This window comes from Mus musculus, chromosome 11 (assembly GCF_000001635.26).
Source record: "Mus musculus strain C57BL/6J chromosome 11, GRCm38.p6 C57BL/6J".
Classification (NCBI taxonomy): Eukaryota; Metazoa; Chordata; class Mammalia; order Rodentia; family Muridae; genus Mus; species Mus musculus.
The window spans coordinates 5,951,058-5,967,780 of NC_000077.6; the positions used below are offsets into that span (position 1 = coordinate 5,951,058).

The 16,723-nt window shown below is 47.0% G+C and overlaps 1 protein-coding gene across 1 annotated transcript; it reads left to right on the forward strand.

The window, feature by feature from the left end:
• Positions 1-4,700: 4,700 nt before the first annotated feature.
• Ykt6 (YKT6 v-SNARE homolog (S. cerevisiae)) lies at positions 4,701-16,723 on the forward strand. The gene is made up of 7 exons (NM_019661.4): positions 4,701-4,947; positions 8,240-8,322; positions 10,131-10,231; positions 11,280-11,384; positions 11,636-11,701; positions 13,504-13,605; positions 14,952-16,723. Exons 1-7 carry the CDS (start codon positions 4,844-4,846, stop codon positions 14,985-14,987), a joined length of 597 nt encoding a protein of 198 aa, NP_062635.2. The 5' UTR covers positions 4,701-4,843; the 3' UTR covers positions 14,988-16,723.

Here is a 16,723-nt window from a genome sequence, read left to right on the forward strand (position 1 = left end):
TCTAGTCTTTTCTTATCTGAGGGATTAAGTTTTTGTTGAAGAAAGCTTTTGCCACACCCAAGTTGTTAAATTAAAAATATTCCTCTACATTTTATTCTAATATTTTATTTTTTATTTTTTTTAAAAGATTTATTTATTTATTATATGTAAGTACACTGTAGCTGTCTTCAGACACTCCAGAAGAGGGCGCCAGATCTCGTTACGGATGGTTGTGAGCCACCATGTGGTTGCTGGGATTTGAACTCCAGACCTTCGGAAGAGCAGTCGGGTGCTCTTACCCACTGAGCCATCTCACCAGCCCATTTTTTATTTTTTTATAAATTAAAAGATAATTACATCACTTTCCCCTTCTCACCCCTCCTTCCAACTCCTTCCATACCTCCATGCCCACCTTGCTCCCTCTCTAACATGGGGCCTTTTCTTCTTTGTTATCATTACACACACACACACAGCTACAATCTGTTCAGTTGCGCTAGTATTACTTTGTGCATATGATTTCAGGGCTGACCATTGAGTATTTGACAACCAGTTAGGGGGCTCATAAAAGGGAGACCCAATTTCTCCTGCTCTCCAGTTCCTCTGCTGTCTGTAGTCTTTGTTTGGGGTGAGGGCCTATGAGATTGCTTTCTTCCGTGTAAGCAGGTCTACTGGTGCTGTTAATGTTCAGGGCTTGTTCAGGCAGCCATCTTGTCGCATTCTTGTGGATGAATCTTGCCTATCATTTCTAAGACACACAATCTCACTGCAGGTTTCCCCACAAACTTTTCAAAGCACCTATTTAACAAACAAACCAGTCCTTCTGTGACTATGTCTGGAGTATCTGGTATTCTGATGGCACCCCAAATGTTCTGGCTACTCTCTCCTTCCCCTTCTCCTTCTTCTCCTCCTCCTCCTAGTCCTCCTCCTTCTCTTCTTCTTCCTCCTCCTCCTCTTCTTCCTCCTCCTCCTCTTCCTCCTCCTTCTCTTCTTCTTCCTCCCCCTCTTCTTCCTCCTCCTCCTCTTCCTCCTCCTTCTCCTTCTTCTTCTTCTTTTTGGTAAGGAACAGTATTCTTCACATTTTTATCATGGCATCAAAAAATCCACAAAGTTTCGAGTCCACATCTTCAATACCAAGTTTCCACACGTCATAACGTCAACATTTCTTGTACAACATCTAGTTAGCTAACCATTCATAGCAACAGGCTCTTACATTCCATTTTATATCCCTGTACTGACTGCATCCAGTATTCATTATTAGCACCTACATGATTTGCTAATACCATGGGTTAAGAGCATTCGTATAGAATCTACCCTACTTGGCAATATTTATTAGGAGGATGAAAAGGCCATTATCATAAAGGTAGCCCAAACACCACAGTTTTTTTCTTCCACTCCTTAAAGGCAGATCGGTTTGAAAATAACATATAACCAATGTTCTCAGATGGGACCCACACGCACTAAGGCTGAGGGAAGTCCATGCAGGCTGTGGAGCAGGAGGATTGCCTGCAGGATCTCCTGCCTGCTTCTCTGTTTTCTCGGAAGCCTCCCGTCTGAACTTTCTGTGAGGTGCTGACCCGAAGCCATCAAGTACCATGGATGAGATAAGCCAGCTGCCTAAATGACCATGTATTCCCAGTTCAAGTGGCTGGCATCTGTCCAGTACAGCTTGTCCTCAGCTGGGAAAGGCTGACTCTAGGAAAAATATGGCTTCGGGAAAGCCCCACGCAGGGAAGGCAGTCTGAAAATACCTGTTTCACTGATTCCAAAAGCTCCTACATGTTCTGACATAGCCAGTGGCAGACATGAAATCTGTGGTAGGCCATGTCTATCCTTCTTGTTGCTTAGACAGTCCAGGGTAAACTGGTACACCCCAGTGAAGGGGAAACTTACTTAGTATGACCAAGGCCCTAGCACCAAAGTAGATATTCACACACCTAAAGCTTGATAACTGGTCTCATAGAAATCTGACTACCCAGGCAATCCCTTTCAATACCGTCTTGATTTCTTAGGGGCTCTGCTGTGTAGCTGGGATGAACACCTCTTGTGAGCATGGCAAAGCTTCAGAGGCAGGTAGGTGTTTGCTGTATCTACTGGGCAAAGTCATAGGACCTGGGTCTTTCATCATGGACACTGTTATTACAAATATGTTTTCAAAGAAGCTTTTTAAAAACTAGGATCTAGAGAGATGCCTTGGTGGTTAAGAGCACTAGCTGCTCTTACAGATTCTATGCTTGGTTCCCAACACCTACATGGCAGCTAATAACCATGTGGAACTCTAATTCCAGGAATCTAAGTATCTGACGCCCTCTACTGGCCTCCTCGGGTACAACGTAGAGTAACACTCATGAAAAAAAAAACCCTTAACATTTTAATTATAAATATATATATCATCTATAACATTATTACTGTGTGTTAGTGTGCATGCATGCATATGAATGAGTATTCAGGGGGCTGACGTGTATGTTATTGTGTGCATGTGTGCACGTGGGACTTGGATCTCTCCTTCCACCATTGGGGCCAGAGGATCGAACTTAGGTCATCAGGCACGGCAGCAGATGCCTTTACCCACTGAGCCATCTCTCCTGCTCTGCAAAAGGGCTTTTCTTTGACATCTCAGGACTCGGGGAGGCTGGACATAAGAGCTCCACCATCCCACACCAGTGATGCTATGCTTGTCTTGTCAATGAATTATTTTTGCAAGCTTTTCTCTCCCCATACTTTCAGGTTTCTTGAACAAGGACAGAAATTTCTGGACGCTCTCCATCTGCATCACTTAATCTTTTTTCTTTTTTTCTTTTTTTCCCCGCATTTGCTCTGTCTTTGGCATCGTGATGAATAACCTTGCTTTTGAACTTGACCGCATCTGGAATCAACTGCTGGGCAGTCCTGTGAGCGCTTTGCTTGAGCAGATTAAAGGCAGCGGGAAGACCCACCTTAACTCTGGGCAGCAAGCACCTCCTGGTGGTAATTCATATGGAAGGATGTGGAAGAAGGAAACTTGGCTTGTCGCTTGCTTGCTTTTGCCTTCCCTGGCTAGGTCACCTACCCTGCCACCGCAGTATTTCTACACCTAAACCAATTTAGGGATTCAAATGTAGGCTGAAGACCAATCTCTCTAGGAATCAACCAGACTTTCAGCACAAGATTAAGTTTGCTAAGACATCCAGTCTTGTGGTTTGCTTAAATACCAGACTCTATGCTTCTCCAGTGTGAGACAGCCACTGTTGGACTACTTACACACACAGCATCCTGAAGCCAATCTAATAAGTCCTCTCTTAATATATATGTCCTATCAATTCTGTTCCTTTAGAGAACTTTAATACATGTATAATATGTTCATATACAAGCATGTATAGAAACATATATATGTGTTCATAGATATATATAGATGTAGATATACTTACATGTAGGTATGTATGCATATGACCTCTTCGGAGTAAGTTGTATACATAGTGTTCATCTATTTATGTTACTGTGTGTTAGTGTGCATGCATGCATGCACCAGAGACTTCTCTTATAAGGTCAGGGCAGTCAGTGACTGAAAGCTGGAAATAAAGATATAGTGCTCTTATCTAATCTGTAGACCTTGCTCAGATTTTAGCCTCCCTTTAAAGCTCTGCTTCTAACAGCCTCAAGGGCACCTTCGGCCTCTCATGAGGCTTGCTTCCTCTTTCTTTCTTTCTTTCTTTCTTTCTTTCTTTCTTTCTTTCTTTCTTTCTGTCATTTAACGTAATGGTGCAAATAACCATCGTCGTCATTGTTAAACATCTGCAATGAGCAGGACTTGGAATTTGATAGTTTATCACTTTTACCAACATGTCTACAAAAAAGGTATTTTTTGAGTCCAACAGATTGGGGGGGGGGGGTAACTTTTGCGGTGCGGAAGTACTGGGACCGAATTCAGGCTGGATAACAGCTGGGGAAACGCAGGGGAAAACAATGTCATTTGAAATTGATTAACAAGCTTGGCTTGGGGAGTTCGCATATCTCTAGATGAGACTTCCTGGGACCAAGGGAGGCTGGGTAAAGTCAGAGAAAAGCAGGAAGAGGTGCCAAGAGTGGCTGTAAGGGAGTTTGATAAGCATTTTGCTGTTCACATTGGAAGCCCAAGGTCTGCTTCTTGCTATCAATTTTCTTAATCCACATCTCTTTCTGCAAGGTCACTATCCTGGTAATTTTGTACAACTTTGGATAAAGAGGCTTTCTTCAGAAATGGTTCTCCGTCTGCCGCCTGTGGAGCCATGGTGTCAGTGCAGGTGAATATAGCTGACACCTCTGGCCGCCTGGCTTGTCGAACAAGTGTGTCCAAGCTGAGTGGCCATAGCCAGTGACGTTTCTGATTTTTATTATTGCAAGAGAAAGGATGAAGGGCCTTTCTTTTAGTCGTCTGTACTTGGGACACCCAGGGAAGAGGTTGGGTAGCCTGGTGCTGTTACACATAGAATGCAACAAAAGTATAGAGTGGGGACAGCTACGGGTTGTTTTTCTAGCAGAATGGGGAAAAAAGAGCGATGGTACGGCACAGCACTCCCCACCGGCAGCCAGGGTCCGCGCGACAGCCCGGAAGGGAACCTGCGCCAAGGCACTGCCACGCAGGCGGAGACCGAGCCTCCTGGCGCCGACCCGGGCGGACGCGGGCGCGCCCCGCCGCTTAGCTACCCGTCCGCGCACGCGCGTACCCTGCCTTCGGGCCTCCGAGGAGCGGCTGGAGCAACTCGCCACCGGAACCGGAAGTGGGCCTTACTCTAGGAGGAAGAAGCCGGCCGGGCCCCGTCAGGAGGCGGCCGCCGCTGTTCTGAGGGACTGTGGCCGCGCTCCTGGGAGCGGGTCTGGGGCTCAGCCGGCGGCCCGAAGGTGCGGCGCCATGAAGCTGTACAGCCTTAGTGTCCTTTACAAAGGCGATCCGAAAGCGGTGCTGCTCAAGGCCGCGTACGACGTGTCTTCCTTTAGTTTCTTCCAGAGGTCCAGGTAAGTGGGCCGGGCCCGGGTGGCTGGACCCGGAGTCCAGGGAGTCGAGTCTCTCGAAGGGCGAGCACGGCTTTGGCCTCCCTCGGGCGGCAGGCTGTACCTGAGGAGTCGTTAGCAACCCTGGGAAAGGGCTCTGCCCTACGCGGTATTGCCCAGTTGTAGAAAGATTGGAAGGCCATTGATTACAGACGCGCTGCCAACTGTTCTGATCTGGGATCTCCGGACTCAGAAATAAGTATGTTGACTACGCCTCGCACCCTGTGATTTAACCAGTGTTTGGTGTCTTAACCTTTGTATTTCGTCGTTGCCAGTGGTTCTCACCTTCCTTGCGCTGCGACCCTTTAGTACCGTTTCTCATGTTGAGGGAACCCTCCCACCCCCAACCATAAAATTATTTTCGTGGCTACTTCATAACTGTAATTTTGCTACTGTTATGCATATGTATTTTTGGAGATTGAGGTTTGCCAAAGGGGTTGCAGCCCACAGTTTGTGAAAGTCGCTGGTCAAAGCTCTTTCCAGAAGTTCTGTATGGAGGTGTTTCTTTTATGAGTAAAATCGTTGATTCCTCAAGGATTGGGAGTCAGGGGTCAAACTCATTCTTTTTAGTGTTTGGGCCTTGATTATCAGGAAGGGTCCACACTGGTAGCTAGGCAGGAACCACTGGATTTGTATTGCTTGTAGGCATGTAAAGGATTGTGGGGTGCTTTAATTGTAAGCTGCACAGATACCCAGTCTTGTGGGAGTGACTCAGACACAAAAGGAAAAGGGCCCAACAGGGTAGGACCTGTGGTCATCTTGACTCAACGTCTGGGGAAATCTGCTTGTTCAGGTTGTGTCTCAGCTTTTGATGGTTCTAATGACTTCATATAAGTGGGATATATAGTAGTTGGCTTTTTGTGTCCCACTGATTTTACTAAGCAGAATGACCCCAAGGTTGACCTATGTTTCTGCAGATACCAAATTTTTCTCCCCTTTAAAATATATACAGTATTGAGTTTTATGTAAACACTATGTTTTGTTTATGTATCCATCCGCTGATGGACATGAGTTGCTGTGGATTATAGTTATGTGAATAGTGTTTGCCAAGGGGTTGGAAGGTAGCTTGAGTGGAGAAATAGTTCATTCAGGAGACTGCTTGCTGCATGAGGGGCCTGGGTTTGATCCCAAATACATCAAAAGGAAAAACAAACAAACCAACCAACCAACCTCTGGGTGTCCTGACACATGCTTGTACTTTCAAAGCTAGGGAAACAGAGACAAGGTGATGGGGCTCAGGGCCTGATGACTGACCCGCTGGGGATCATGGCGCCTGATGACTGACCCGCTGGGGATCATGGCGCCTGATGACTGACCCGCTGGGGATCATGGCGCCTGATGACTGACCTGCTGGGGATCATGGCGCCTGATGACTGACCCGCTGGGGATCATGGCGCCTGATGACTGACCCGCTGGGGATCATGGCGCGATGACTGGCCCCCTGCTCAAGCCTACTCTGTGAGCGCATAACCAACTTCATCCTAACAAAGGTGGATGGCTCCTGAGGAAAGACTCCCTGCGTACACATGCAGCTGCACACAGATGGCACGTGGATGCTCAGATACACAGAGACACAGCTTACAATTTGCTGTGGTGTGCACCCCTGAAGGTGGAATTGTTGAGTCATCTCTGGCTCCGTTTGCTCTTCCTGCTCCTCTCCTCTGTGTGCCCTGGCCCCTGCTCTGTGCTTGGTGTTCTTCTTCTGGGATGGAACCTGTGGTGCCAACTTGGCTCTGGATCTTTCCGTTTTTCTCTCTCTCTGTTTATATGGAGGATTCTCAGAGCTTCACAATGCTATCATCTCATTCTTTGACACCCTGATGTTATCTACTGTCAGATGACTAGCAGTGAAGCAGAGAGACACATGTTCCAGTTGAGTGAGACCCCGCAGTCTTACCTTTCATGTCACTGTGATTACTAAAGTCTCTCACAGTTAGTGCACTAGTAGTAGTCCCAATCACACGACTGTCATCTTGCTCTAGATAGCTCTTTTTTTGTTTTATTGCAAAGGCTTTCTTGAGAATTAAAAAGGAAATATTTTTGACTATTTTCATCATGTCATTCCCTCATGATAATAATAGTAGTGTATTATGTGCCAGGTAGTGTTTCAATTGCTTTGTGTATATTAACTCACTCATAACTATCGCACCAGTCTTGATTTTACTATCGAGGTCAGCACAGTAATTTGGGTGACACCTAGTAAGACTTGAAATCTCAGAGCTAGGTCTTCAGATATTGTAGTTAAGAGTACTGTAGTGCTGGACACAGTAGTGCACACCTTTAGTCCCAGCACTTGGGAGGCAGAGGCAGGTGAATCTCAGCCTGGTCTATGTGAGAGTTCTAGAACAGCCAGGGCCACATAGACCCCGTCTCAAAAAATGATCAACCTTGAACTGATGGCCTTGGCTGCCCTTGATCATGCATCTCCAGTTGAAGGTTTCTCACCTGTCCTCTGGCTGGACCATAAATTCTTTTATTCTGGTCAGATTTGTACCTCTCTTTGGGCCCATGATAAACCACTATTGCAGCTTCATATGAGTGACTCCCACTTCTACCTTGACTAGGCTTTCTTTCCATTTCCTCCACAGTGTCCAGGGCTTCAGCAGACCTGAGCTAGCTCTCACCTAGTAGGTCTGTGACATTCCCAGCCAGGATCTGTCCTGTGGCCATAGTACTAGCAGGCATGCTTCTTTCTGCCTGACAGTTTTTACCACTAGTGTTTTTCTAGAGCAGTGTATTTTATTTATCCTGGTTCTTGGAAATTCGAACAGGAGGTGCTTTCTGTTTTGACACTAGAACCCAGACATGTTAAGATTTCAATCACAGTTTTATTTTCTGTGTGCTTGTGTGTGGGTACGAGTGTATCATGAGATGCCTATGGAAGTCAGAGAACAACCTGTAGGGGTCACTTCTCTTCTTCCACCATGTGGGTTCCAGGGATCAAACTCAGGTTTCCTGGCTTGACAGAAGGTGCTTTTATCCAAAGAGCCATCTCACTGGACCCCAAATCATGTTTTGAGTGAAATGTTAAGATAGCTGTAGCCTGAAGATTTCTCAGACAACCTGGCTGGTTTGTTGTACGCAAGTGTGACATGAATGGTGTTATATACCTTCGTGTTCATTTACATTGGGTTTAATACTGTTTCTAAGGTTAAGAGGGAATGAATAAAACCAAGAGAACCTCGGAGGTCACTTTCCACTGTGTTGGGGACAGTGTGACCGAAAGAAGGTTGTAAATATGTGTTATATTTCCTAGTGTGCAGGAATTCATGACCTTTACAAGTCAACTGATTGTGGAACGCTCGGGGAAAGGCAGCAGAGCTTCTGTCAAAGAACAAGGTAAGAGGACTCCCGCCCCTCTGAGTGCTGGCCTGGCTGTCACACATGCTGCCCGTGCCGTGTGACTGCTCCCAGGCCTGTGCTCCTCTGCTACCGCATGTCCTCGCCTTGCTTCTCCTATCCATAAAGAGCACTAAACCAAATGTTGAAGTCCACACTTGCTGCACCCTGATGTGCAACTGCACTTAGACAGCTTACACTCACTGCTCGTTAGACTCTGGCTCTCCACCTGCCCCAGCCTGGCAGGCCGAATAGTGATAGGCGCTGATTCTCTGGTCCAGCAGCAGCCATCACATCCTGCGTTCCCTCCCAGAGTAGAGCCTTCAGAAGAAGGTTCTAGCTTGCACTGAGGTAATACTGTGTTCCTTAACATTTGTTTTCTTTCTTCCTTCCTTCCTTCCTTCCTTCCTTCCTTCCTTCCTTTCTTTCTTTCTCTTTCTCTCTTTCTCTCTCTCTCTCTCTCTCTCTCTCTCTCTCTCTTTCTTTCTTTCTTCCTTCCTTCCTTTCTTTCTCTCTTTCTTTTTCAGCAGGATCTTTCCTTTATTTCATAATTCAGGTTTTGGATATCAGGTTGGAGTATTTATTTCAGACTGATACACTTCACAGACAAATTTGATCTTACATGAATTTCTTGAAGCATAAACAAAGATGACCTGTCCTAATCAGTGGCCTCAGGATAGAGTTCCTGAATTGATGATAGATCACTGATCTGTATACTGGCTGTATATTCTCTGTGAAGAGTTTCTGTCCTGTGACTACCATAGAAGTGAAAAAGACTCGTGACTATCAGTGTTCTCTCCTTCCTGCTGTCTACCCTTCACAGTTTTATCCCATAAGGACCATTTCTCACCCTGGCAAGCTTCTTAGTTTCCATGGAAACTGACTCCATGTTTGGATCCTTCTTATTTGGGAATGTATATGAAATAAGATGGTAATTCCCATCCCTCTCTGTCCTTGTTGATCTCTGCTTCTCTCGGATTCCAGGGACTTACACTCTTTTCCTCTTTTGTTTTTCTTTCTGTTTAACATTGGAATCTTCTGGGTCAGCTCCATAAACAAGAGGTTGGTTTTGTAAGCTCTCATCCAAGGTTCTTCTGTTCTGGGGATGCGGTTAGCCATGTCATTTCTGAATCCTTTCAAGGGATGGAAATCAACAGTCCTGTGGATTATGATTATTTTCAGGCTTTTCTGCAAACCATCCCCTCTGTAATCATAAGGCAGCTTTAGTGCAATAACCCCAGAGACCTCATCCATGGCTATCTGGGCTTTCTCTAGACAGTTCCTCCAGCCACCCACCACAGGCTAGAGAAGGTCAAACTGTGTTGTCTTATTACAGGGGGTTGAAGCCCTAGGAAGTCATTTTCTGCTACTCAGCCACCCTGTCAAGATTATTTTAAGAAAGGAGAAGCAGCTTGTCCTGTCTGGTATTCCCTCAATTTAGGAACAGCACGGAGCCGGGGAGGGCCATAAATTGCCAAGACGTAGCCAGACCTGGCCTGGGCAGTGATCTAGACTTGCTCCTAGGGAAATTGTCTTTGGTGTGTTTTTCATCCCTGGCAGCTCATTTAGATCCTGCTACACACATACTATCAGGGGATCTAGGATATTAAATAGTCAGAGCTCCTGGGTGTGGCCCATAGAACTGTGGTAAAGAGCCTTCTCGTAGACCTCGCTCAGAGCATTTAAGATTCAGAATAGTTCAGAGTGGCTCTGTTTGAACTAGAAATCAAGAACCAGCATTATGATGCATTGGCAGGTTGACAACAGTCTGAAGCCCTCCTCTTATGTGAGATCTCTTGTCTCCGTAGAGTATCTTTGCCATGTCTACGTCCGGAGCGACAGTCTGGCAGGTGTGGTCATTGCTGACAGCGAATACCCTTCCAGAGTGGCCTTCACCTTGCTGGAGAAGGTGAGTGTTGTTGGACTAGATTGGCTGGGATGTCAGGTGTGAGACAAACTCAGGTGGGTGCAGAGTCTGAAGCACGAGGGGTGAATGTTCCAGAAGCCACGGTTTCCCCATCCCGTCTATCCAAGCCAGGAGACATTTGAAATGCTGCCTCTGTGTATTTCCTCCTTGGGGCTGACTCTGGCCTTCAGGTCACCTGTGTCCTGCTGCTGGATTAGGGCCACTGCTGCCAGCCTCTGCCTGTGTTTCTGCTGAAGGTTCCGGGTTCTCTTCCTGTTGTTCCTGCAGGCAGTCACTACAGCTTTCTCCACTGGCTTCCTGCAGTTTGTTTATTTGTTTGTTTTTGAGACAGGGTCTTACTGTGTATCCTTGTTTAGCCTGGAATTCATAATGTAGACCAGGTTGGCCTCAAACTCAGAATTTCACCTGTCTTTGTCTCCTGAGTACTGAGATTAAAGGCATGTTGCAGCACGACAATCCCTATTCACTCCATGGAGTTTAGCACCCAGTGACTTCTCACTATAAACCCTGAGACAGAAAGCACTGCCCTGTCCCTCATAGCACTGAAGCACTTTTCGGCACATCCAAAGACCCAGCCCACTTTTTCTTTTTTGGTTTTTCGAGACAGGGTTTCTCTGTGTAGCCCTGGCTGTCCAGGAACTCACTCTGTAGACCAGGCTGGCCTCAGACTCGGCCTTTATCTGCTTCTGCCTCCTGAGTGCCACCACTGCCTGGTAAGCTCACTTTCTTGAAGAGTTACTTTGGAAAACTAGAGGGCTAGTATAAAATGAGGATGCTTTTAGCATCCTCAGATGAAGTTTACCTAATACTCGGCACACTTTACATCTGCTTCTAGACTACTGAGATATATTTTAATGATAAACATTCAAAAAGAGGAACTTGAACCTAGAGAGTTCCCTTGCCATTGGATGTCTGTGTATCCTGGGGTGCCCTGGAGTCTCATGTGGGATGAGCGCTGTCGGGGAAGGTGCTTCACCGAAGGTACTAGGAAGTTGGGTGGAAGCTATGTTGCGTCTCCTTTGTTTTGCAGGTACTAGATGAATTCTCCAAGCAGGTGGATAGAATAGACTGGCCAGTAGGATCCCCGGCTACAATCCAGTACACAGGCCTGGACGATCACCTTAGTAAATACCAGGTAAAGAAACACCATCTAGAGACGTCCCAGAAGCTGTGGGACCTGGAAAAGGTCCACACCCGTGGTAGCTCAGGGCTGATGCGCAGGTGAATGGTCTGTTTGAGAACCACAGAGAAATCGTTTCAGATAACCCTAGGTTTTGAGTCCACTGTTCTGTGCCTTTTTATTGTGAGAATTGGTAGTTTCCTCAGTTCAACATTGTTTATAGGTAACTACTTCAGTCTCAACCTTGACTTTGTTTTGTTTCCTAGAACCCCCGAGAAGCTGATCCCATGAGTAAAGTGCAGGCCGAACTGGACGAGACCAAAATCATTCTGGTAAGCAGGAAGGGTGGAGGGCAAACATGACGCCAAAGCACAGGAGGATGTGCGCTGACCAAACACAGCGTCCATTCCTACGTAATGACAGTCGCAGCATGCTTCAGGAAGTGGTGGCTGCCACTCCACCAACTTTGTCACTCTCCCTGTATACCTCATCTTACTTTACAGTGCCCTCTACTTGGAGGGGACCAGGTTGGGAATCAGTGTGGTCCTAGTAAGCATTGTGCCAGTGAGCTGTACCCTAGCTTTGAGCTGACGTTTTCTGCTGTATGAATTGCCCAGTTATGTACAGGAGTAAAGGACAGTGTGGCTGACTCCTCAGTTGGTATCACTCACACCAGTGGACAGCTAGCTGCCTGGCAGTGGCTGTCTGGGAAAGGAAATGGACCGGGCAGCAGGACTGCTCCTCAGAGGGCCTCCATCTCTGTCCTCCTGTTTCCACAAGGCAGATTGTAGTGCTGACAGACTAGACCTCATCTCGAGGCTTCCTGTCACGGTGCTGTCAGTGAGCGTGTAACCTATTGTGTATTTGATATGTGTGTGTAAACTCTGAATTTGGAAGGAGTCACATTTTTAAATGACAAAAAGGAAAGTAGTTGAGATTTGCTGTTACTCATTTAATCCGAATGTCCAAGTATCTTTCCATCACATCTTTAGTATAAAAAAGTCATTAATACAGTGTTACCTTTTACAATTTTTTATTTTATATGTAAGGGTGATTTTGCCTACATGTTATATCTGAGCACTGCACAAATGCAGTGCCTTTTAATGCAGAAGGCATTGGATCTCCTGGAACTGGAGTTAGAGATGACTGTGAACTGCCATGTGGGTGCTAGAATTGAACCCAGGTCTTCTGGAAAAGCAACCAGTATGATTAGCCACTGAGCCAGCCATCTCTCCAGTCCTAATAAAGTTTTCTGCATGCTGAGCCTGAGTCTCTGAAATGTGTTATGTTTGCACTTGAAGCACATATTAGGACTTGTCTCAAGTGCTTGGTAGCTCTGTGGCTCCTGGGTCAGATGACACAGCTTTCTCACTATGCTAGTCTCCTATGGATGCTCAGACTTAATCATGAGCTGTATGACTCCAAACAACAGCCATGTGTTCCCTCGTAGGAGGCTGGGGCTTGATGTTGAAGTTTGAGCCAGACTGGTTCCTTCTTGGGGCCATGTGAATAATGTCTGTTCCAGGCCTTTCTCTGGTTTCTGGAAGTTGCTGGCAGTTCTCACTGTTTCTTAGTTTCTCCTGTGTCATCACATGGCTTCTCTGTGCCTGCATCTGTAGTTTTATGAAGATGCTGGTTATGTAACTAAGGCCACCTAACCCTGCACCACTGCTTCTTACGCGTATGACACTTGCAGAGACTTTATCTCCAAGTACAGTTTCATTCAGAGGCTCTGGATGGATGTGAATTTTAGACAGCCATTGTTATCCTGGTACGGTCACAGAGCACTCAGATATGTCTTTCTTGACACACAGAAACCTCTCTGCACATGTGTGCTTACAGTACACAAGTGCAATACAAACATGCTTTGTGTGAGCTTTCCTAGAGCAGTGCTTATCTCAGTCTGTGCTGGGAAAAATTATGGGAAAGCCACCGGGTCCTGTGCTGTTGACTTGACTGGAGTATCTTCTGGGCCTGGGTCTCAGTGCTTGTTGTGTCTGTTGGGTAGGGGCCCAGAGGAGGCACTTCTAGCCATTAAACTTCCATGAGGGCCTGCTGTCAGCAGACACTTCACTGCACAGAGCCAAGAGTTCTCCTCTCTCTCTCTCTCTCTCTCTCTCTCTCTCTTGCCTAGCACAACACCATGGAGTCTTTGTTAGAGCGAGGCGAGAAGCTTGATGACCTGGTATCCAAGTCAGAAGTGCTGGGAACACAGTCGAAAGCCTTCTATAAAACTGTGAGTAGCTCTGCCTGGCCCTCCAGGGCATCCCTGTCTACACAGCCACTGCACCTAGTTTCTCTAGCATTCTTTATGAGGGCTGGCCCTTTATTTAACCAAGATGAGATTTGGGTACTACTCCTTGGGATATGGGGACCTAAAGCAAGTGCTTCGGCTCCAGGGACGAGCGGCGTACACTGGGGCATCCTGCTGCTTGACCAAGGCTAGGCCTTGCTGGTTTCAGAGCTACCACCCACTTCCCATATTGGTTCCAGCTTTGGTCACCAGGGTTTTCCTAATTCCTCTGGTGGGAGAACATTTGGGCATAAATCCTTAAGATACCAGCAGTTCACGTCTCTGAGGTGATTCTTAGTTCTCTATACATTTTCCTTCCATTGGCAGGGTACCTCCTGCTGACTGCCTGCTTCTCTCGAGGCATTACGTAAATTTCCAGTTGTGAACATTTCTGTTGTTTTGTTTAATATGTATGGGTATTTTGCCTCATGTATGTATGTGCACCACATAAATGCTTACTGCCCACAGAGGCCAGAAGAGGACATAGAATTCCCTGAACTGGAGTTACAAGTGGTTGTGAGCTGCCGTGTGGGTGCTGAGTTTTGAACCCTGATCCTCTGGAAGAACAGCCAGTGCTCTTTTTGGGGTTTTTTGTTTTTGTTTTTGTTTTTGGTTTTTGGTTTTTGGAGACAGGGTTTCTCTGTGTAGCCATGGCTGTCCTAGAACTCACTCTGTAGACCAGGCTGGCCTTGAACTCAGAAATCCACCTGCCTCTGCCTCCCAACTGCTGGGATTAAAGGCGTGAGCCACCACTGCCTGGCATAGCCAGTGCTCTTAACTTCTGAGCCATCACCTTAGCCCCAACATTGTGTTCTTGGCCCACTGTGGGACAATAGTAGAGATAAGTCTGCCTATGCATATTTATGTTGAGTTGCAATGTTGGAGGAAGATGATCAGGTGGGGTTAGAAGGGTGGGCTTTGGCCAAAAAGCAAGAATCGGTTCAGTAGCAGCTGCTTGCTGCAGACATGCGCAGAGACCATACTTCTCTGCCAAGGCAGTGATAGCACTGCTGAAAGACTCCATCAATCCAATTTCCACGATTGCTTCTTTTGCTTATACATGGTCTGATTGTAGGAACTATATTAATTTATTGAAAATATTAGTGTGCGACAAAAACCATAAGGAGCCTATCCTGGCAGTAGAAGCAGCGTCGGGTCATGTGGGCAGCTCCCTTTGCAGCCCTGAGGGCTTCCCCTGGTTGGTGTTGCTTTCTCTGTCTGATTGCTGCGTTCCCCACACCTTCCAGCCCTCCTTGTACTCTTCAGCCTCCTCTTTTTCTTCTTTCAAGGCCCGGAAACAAAACTCTTGCTGTGCAATCATGTGACGTAGCCCACGGAGGCAGGCGCTGGATCGTCACGTCACATCAGCCCCTGGCGACAAGCAGTGTCTAGAAGAGGATCTGGAGCCAGGCAGACTGGCTGCTTTTATTTTGAAGTTCCCAAGAGGAATGGAGGGATGCTTTAAGGGTGGGAACATTGATGTTCGTATGTGTGGTTGTGACTTTGGGAAGGAATTTGAGGACCTCCAAGATGTAATGTTGGGAAAATGAAACCATAAACTCTAAGTGGCTCTTATAGGTGCTGAAGGGCTTATTCTCAGCTAACCCTGGAAGGCTCTAGGGAGGGAGTCTTTTTCCTGATCCTTGGTATGACTTAGGATTCATTTGTGCATTCACGATATTAACTCTCCATGAATGGGGTGGGGGAGGGGCTGGGGTGATAGGGCTGGGGTGGGCAGAGTCTGAACACTCCAGCATTCTACTACCTTGCACTGTGGGGGCAGGGAGAAAGTCACCATGGCCAGAGAAAGGTAGTGGTCACTGGGTCTCACATGTTTAGCTTGCCTGCCTGGTAGGACTGGCTTCTGGCAGGGACAGGGCCTATCCTAAGTACCTTCACCCAGTATCACAAAGATGACTTTGTGGGAGGTACTTAGAATGGGCTAAGGTGGACAGGCTGTGTAAGTTTTATCAGCTAGCAGACTGAGTGTGGGCTGGAATTGTTCTGGTGTTGGGAGGGTCAGCTGGGAGTGTCCATCTTTAGGGAAGAAGCAGACACAGGTGCCTTCAGCTGTCCAGTATGGAGGAACACTCACCTGGACTTGCAGTTGGACTTTGAACATCAAGATCAAATTAGTGGATGCTGTCGTCTCTTAAAGCTGGTTTTATTTGTCTCTGGTCCACAAGAGTGTTTTGGCAACTGCCTGGAGCTTGCATGTTGGGACAAATCAGGACAAGTGCCAGCAGCCTGAATATTTCCAGTGCCTACCTGTGGTCTGTCCAGTTCTGGCCTGTAAGCCCTTCCCTATCAGAGACAGTTGCAGAGTAGAGGATATTGAGGGGTTGAGGGGTTGATCTGAGCTGGTGCCACTGCGAGCACAGCCTACATGGTGAATCCAGAGTGTGCCCGGTTCCACATCACCTCTTCATGGTCTGCTGTGCACAAACTATATCCGAGAGATCCTGTCTCCCCAAAAGCCACTGCTGGGATGCTGGCCTCTGATTTTTGAGCCAGCGTTGTCTCACTCTGATCCCTACCCTGAGCCTGCTGAACTGCCCTCAGAGTGCTCATATGGGGAGGGGGATATCTACTGTGGCTTCCAAAAGTCCCCACTAGTTGGTGTACCTGTCTATTTCTCTGGATACTGCTAGCCAAAGGGCTCGGGCCCCCCCCTGGACTGACCTGCCCATGTAATTTTCCCACTGCCACAGACCTCTCCAACCCAGGGCCCCTGGACAGCACAGATCCAGTGTGTTGCTGGCACTTGAGGTGTAATAAATGGCCTGGGGTGCTGCCTCTTTCTCTTGTTGCTCTGGGGGTACTGGGGAGGAGGAGAGGTGGGTGGCAGTAGAAGTTTGTGGGGAGAAGGTAACCTTTGCCTACATATGGCTGTCCTACAGGGTCTCCCTTGCCTGCAGTGGGAGAGTTGCCCAGTGGTTCCCCATCCCCCATTATATTCTAATGCTAAATCACTTGGCAAGAGTGTATTTTAATGATGCCTAATTTCTCTATGTTCTGTTTGAAGGTTTCTGTCCAGATAAAATTGTCTTTTGAAATTCAA

What these genes read in the sequence shown, in the direction of transcription:
- Ykt6 (NM_019661.4), top strand. Translation starts at nt 4,844, where the DNA reads ATGAAGCTGTACAGCCTTAGTGTCCTTTACAAAGGCGATCCGAAAGCG. An exon ending in AGTTTCTTCCAGAGGTCCAG is followed by an intron (nt 4,948 to 8,239) that starts GTAAGTGGGCCG and finishes TATATTTCCTAG; the next exon opens with TGTGCAGGAATTCATGACCT. An exon ending in CCTTCACCTTGCTGGAGAAG is followed by an intron (nt 10,232 to 11,279) that starts GTGAGTGTTGTT and finishes TTTGTTTTGCAG; the next exon opens with GTACTAGATGAATTCTCCAA.